Raw genomic sequence first — 5,421 nt, forward strand, 5'->3', positions numbered from 1 at the left:
TTTTCTCTGTCTCTCTGTCCCCCGTGTTTTCTCTGTCTCTCTGTCCCTGTCCCCCGTGTTTTCCCCCTTTCTCTGTCCCCTGTGTATACTCCCCCCAACCCCTGACGTTTGTTCTCTCCCTCCCCCTGTGTGTGTGAGAGAGCTGAATGGTGTTCATTCGTGTCCACATCTGTGTTCTGTGGGGGAGGGAACATGTTGAGAATGGTCAAGGAAGAGCCCATGTGTAACCAAATCAATTCCTCAGATTCTCATCAAATAGCTATCGCCCAACTTTGAGCCACTAGCGCTCTATCTTTGTTGAATCCTCTGGTAAATTTGCAGCTGATCTTGTCTGCATCTACTCAACAGTGCAGTGGGAAATTAATCCTTCTGGGAAAATGGGGTGAAATTGAAAGGTTGGGAGGTGACGCGGAACAGTCGACTGTGAGCATTGGATTTCTGGTCGTGTGTGCTACTATATCCAGTAATACTCTTCCCTTGTGACAGGTTTCGCTTTGCTGAGATTCGCTACCATCAGCCTGGAGAGCTCCGTGAAGGGCGGCTGCTCCCAGCCCGCGTGGAGACTGTGGTTGTATTTCTGCCGGATGTTTGGCATTGCCTCCCTACTCGCTTGGAGTGGGACGCACTGTCCCTGGGATACACGCAACAGCTGACTGACAGGGACCAGGCAGAGCACAAGGACACGGACCGAGATGAGGCATTTAATCTTTTTTTATTACTCCATTCTCTTGCACAAACACTGACACAAACATTCCTGCTCACACACACACGTGCGCAGTGGTACCCCTCCACTACCATAGCAGGGATGACCAGTAGCTTTCAGATGACGTGACCATTTGACGTCCTTAAAAGATTTTGTCCCTGAAATTTTCAAACAATGGAGCGGAGAATTATTGTGGCTCGTCTCGGCACTCTGTGTGAATGTGGAGGGGGGGAGTCATTCTCAAACACAGCGACTGCCCACCTCCCAATTCCTTAAACAGAGTCAGGGTAAGAGCTAGCATCACTATGTGTACAGGAGCAGCACCTAAATAATGATTTGCATTCTCCTTCCTGGAGTTAGATTCCAGAACAAGTTTTGACATTTGTGCTTTCTCAATCTGTGACTCTTATGTTGTGAAGGAACTGTAAAGGGAACTCCAGTTATGCTCACTGCTAACACAATTTGTCACTGTTTCTGGACAGAGCTGAAACTGGATTTAAGGATAACAATTATACACAGCACCTTCATTCAGCACTAAGGATGTTCAGTCACTGTTTCCCCTGGGAAATGGAGTGATTGTCAGTCTCTGAATCCTCACAGCACGAGAGGAAATAGGTGAATCACCTGTCTCCTGGCATGATGTGACGTGGACTGGGGTATGTAACATCTGTCCACTGTACTGTGGGTTAACAGCAAATCTACATAGAGAAAGTAAATAAAAACCAAAAGAACTGCATATGTTGTAAATTAGAGACAAAAACAGAAATTTCTGATAAAGCTCTGTAGGTCTGGCAGCATCTGTGGAGAGAAATTGAGTTAACTTTTCAGATCGAGTGGCCCTTCCTCGGAACTCTTTTTGTTAGCGAAGGCAAAATCAACACAATGTTTAGCACCAGAATTGAACAGCCCGTTTTACTCACTGTCTTGGAGTCAAGAATATATACTGTCCACTCTGAAAAGCAGACTGTGTATTTCTGGCTGAAGCCTATAGTAAGGAGAAATGCTTCATCTTCCAAAAGCTCTGTTTAAGGAAACATGAGGTGGCATGTGTGCAGAACACGCGCGCACATAAACACACACCAAACATCACATCTTTGCCACACACACGCGCGCACATACAACCCTATATCTGTGACATTGTCCACACCTTTAACACTGTTTATGATACAGTTTTCCAGACAATTTGTTGTTCCTTCCCCTGACAGCCTCTTTCTCTTCAGCTCCCAATCTCCCACTAATGTAAGGAGCGCCTGCTCTGTGTGTGTGTGGCCCATTTCCACGTCGGATTTTCAGTCCAACACTTATGGTGTAATTTCCATCTCATTCGACGAACCAACATTCCAAAGACTGTTTCTCAGTTTTTCCCAAAGAGTATCCATTCAGAACAGAGCTTTATAACTGGTGGAGCAGGTAGTGAGTTAGGAACAACTAAGCCTGTCCTTTTGTAGCATTCACAGAAACTGTAGACGAACATCTTATGGACTAAGGTTTTGATACATACTTAAAATGTGACCTGACAACAAAGTTCTCCAGTGATGAGGGAATGGTATATTAGCAGCAGATTAAGTTAATTCACCCAAAATTTGAACACTGGCTCTGAACGTAACAGCCATACGAAAAGTGTAATAACAAATATGGAGGGTCCTATGTTAGCTACTTCAGTTGTGGCATAGCAGTTGTTGGTGCAGAATTCATAACAGCAACAGACCTGTGCCTCAGTGTTATACAGAGAGAGAACTGTCCCCACCAGTCAAGTATCCTACTGTTACACAGTGACAACTCTGTCTCACCATACTGTATACCCCAATATTATACAGTGACCGCTCTGTCCCCACCAGTACTGTACCCCAGTGTTACACAGTGCCAGACCTGTCCCCACTAGTACTGTAGCCCAGTGTTATACAGTGACAGCTCTGTCCCCACCAGTACTGTACCCCAGTGTGGCACAGTGACACACCTGTCCCCCACCAGTATTGTATCCCAGTGTTGTACAGTGACAGACCTGTCCACACCAGTACTGTACCCCAGTGTGGCACAGTGACAGACCTGTCCCCACCTGTACTGTAACCCACTGTTATACAGTGACAGATGTGTCCCCACCAGTACTGTATACCCAAGTATTATACAGTGAGACCTGTCCCAACCAGTGCTCTACCCCAGTGTTACACAGTGACAGACCTGTCCCCACCCAGTACTGCACCCCAGTGTTACACAGTGACAGACCTGTCCCCACCAGTGCTGCACCTCATTGTTACAAAGTGACAGACCTGTCCCCACCAGTACTGTACCCACCGTTACTCAGTGACAGACCTGTCCCCACCCAGTACTGTACCCAGTGTTACTCAGTGACAGACTTTTCTCCACCAGTACTGTATCCCAGTGTTACACAATCAGCATGTCCACCTCAGACTGTAGTTAGGTGAGGGCTACATCTCAGCCTGAAATTAGGAGTTGCTCCACATTAGATCAAATGGTGATAAAGCGTGTGTAGGTTGTTGAAGTGCACTCTGTACCAATCTAGAATAGTGTTGACATGGCTGTAACTACAGAAGTAGCTGAATGATGTTTGGACCATATGAACTCAAATTTCCTAATAGTCAAAGTTCTCCCTGACCGTCTCAGTGCTGCGAGCTGATAGCAACATCCTCTCTGCCCCATGCCCACAAGGGTTTCAGTGATGCTGTTCAAGTGTGTCTTCCTTTGTTATAGTCTATGTTCCATGTCCCAACCTGCCAATATATTCTTCTGGGAGTGCGTCTGCATCTGGAAGCAATAGAGGAGTTGGAAGCCAGAGCAGGAATGGGGAAGTGAACACCCTGATACTGCAGACCTGTCAGGATATTGGGCCTGATAGTTCGGGACAGTGCAGAGGGAGATTTATTTGCTGTGCAGCCCTATGCTGTCCCTGTCCTGGGACTGTTTGGGGGCAGTGCAGTGAAAGCTTTACTGTGTATGTTACCCTATGCTGGACTGGTCCTGGGAGTGTTTGACATTTCTTTTAGTTGTTAGTAATGTGTCTCATTCCTTGACTTTGAAGAGCAAAGTTGTGAAGCCTGGCAGAGCTGGTGTTGCATGAAGCATAATTGGAGAGAGAGGGCTTTGATCGTGCACAGTTACAGGGTAGGGCAGATGGGTAGGAGGATGTCCGAAACAAGCTACTTTATTGAGTGGATAAGGACATGGAGCTTCATTCTGTGTGTGAGACTGTGTGTGCATGTGTATGTGTGAGCACTCTGTGTTGTGAAACTTCCCTTCCGTTTCTGTAATGAGCCTGTTCACTAGGGGTGGCATCTCTTGTTTAGGATGATTATCCAGACTATCTCATGTTCCAGGTGATGGCTGTTCCAGACCAGGCACAGTACAGGGTCAAATCCAAGTCTTGTATGTGGCTGGTTGGTGCAATGACAATCTGTCTGTGATATCTGATAGGAGAAGGAACTTAGTCAATATTGATGGCTGTTCAAAGTAATGTAAGACATGGTTCTCCCCTCAGCCTGAAGAGAAGATGGAAGAGCAGGGAGAAGACTCGCTCCCCACTCCAACCCAGTGGAGCAGTCTGGACCTGAAAACTATGAAAGTGAGACACACTTCTACATCTTATTCCTACCTTGCACTCCTATCTGTGTCTGTGCCACTTCATGGTCCTGTTATCGTTTTGTGTTCTGTTTTCGCTTGAAATCTCATCACCCTTGTTCGATCCTGCCCTTGCGTCCTGATCCTAATCTTGAACCTGAGTCTGTCACAGCCAATGATGGTGAATGCACACAATGCTCAACCTTTAACATCAGTCTGACTGAGAGCTGAGCTGTGAGAAGCTGCTTGTTCAGCTTCAGCGTATATCACCACTGATTGCGAAGATCTCTCAAGTCAGGAGACTAGGTTCGAGCTCCAATCCAGTAACTTGAACCCAAAGCCAGAGGTGCTGTCAAGAGCACGAGGCTTGAAATTATGAGTCTGTCTGCATGGAAATCATCCCACTCCCAGGACTCAAAGAACACCAAGGGATTTCTCTGCTATCCTGACTAGTATTCATTCCTTAAGGAACATTGCAGGTTTTTTTTGTCATTACTGCTGCAACTCTGAATAGAGAAGTTTCCCCTCATCTCACACCTAACTCTGCTGTCAATCTTGAAATTGTGACCCATCGTCACTGACATGCCAGCTGGTGGAAACAATGTCCTCCTTTACCCTATCAAAATTGTTTTAATTTTGAGCACTTCAATATGGTCACCTTTTAATCTTATTAATGTTAACATTATGGGGGTTGCCATTGACCAGAAACTCAACTGGACCAGTTCAGAACTGAACCATACAAGTCCTGTGGCCACAAGTGCAGGTCAGAGGCAGTGAAGAACTCACTTCCTGATTTCCCCACTGCATCTACAAGGCACAAATCAGAAGTGGACGGCACACTGTCGACTTGCCTGGATGAGTGCAGCTCCAGCAACAGCACACAAAGATTAACACCATTCAGTTGAATCAGCCCCTTGCTTTGCACCTCATCTGCCACCTTCTGAATTTATCCCTCCACCCCTGACGATCAGTAGTGGCAGTGTGTAGCATCAACAAGATACACTGCAGAAATTTATGGAAGCTCCTTAGACAGCGCCTCCCAAACCCATGACCATTTTCATCTGGAAGGACAAGGGTAGCAGACACATGGGAGTACCCGCTGCCACCCCCCCCCCCCCCCCCCCCCCCCCCCCCCCCCCCCCCCC

General features: G+C 46.8%; 1 protein-coding gene across 4 annotated transcripts in view; it reads left to right on the plus strand.

Moving 5' to 3' along the window:
- LOC109923450 (cell division cycle and apoptosis regulator protein 1-like) overlaps positions 1-5,421 on the plus strand; it is a 55,140-nt gene that overhangs the window by 31,865 nt on the left and 17,854 nt on the right. For all 4 annotated transcript variants that reach the window (XM_048618649.1, XM_048618651.1, XM_048618650.1 and 1 more), the window contains 2 exons: positions 487-697; positions 4,197-4,280. In XM_048618649.1, coding sequence (XP_048474606.1) covers positions 487-697; positions 4,197-4,280 — 295 coding nt within the window. The remainder of the gene's footprint in view (positions 1-486; positions 698-4,196; positions 4,281-5,421) is intronic.

Source organism: Rhincodon typus, chromosome 40 (assembly GCF_021869965.1).
Source record: "Rhincodon typus isolate 14 chromosome 40, sRhiTyp1.1, whole genome shotgun sequence".
Taxonomy (NCBI): Eukaryota; Metazoa; Chordata; class Chondrichthyes; order Orectolobiformes; family Rhincodontidae; genus Rhincodon; species Rhincodon typus.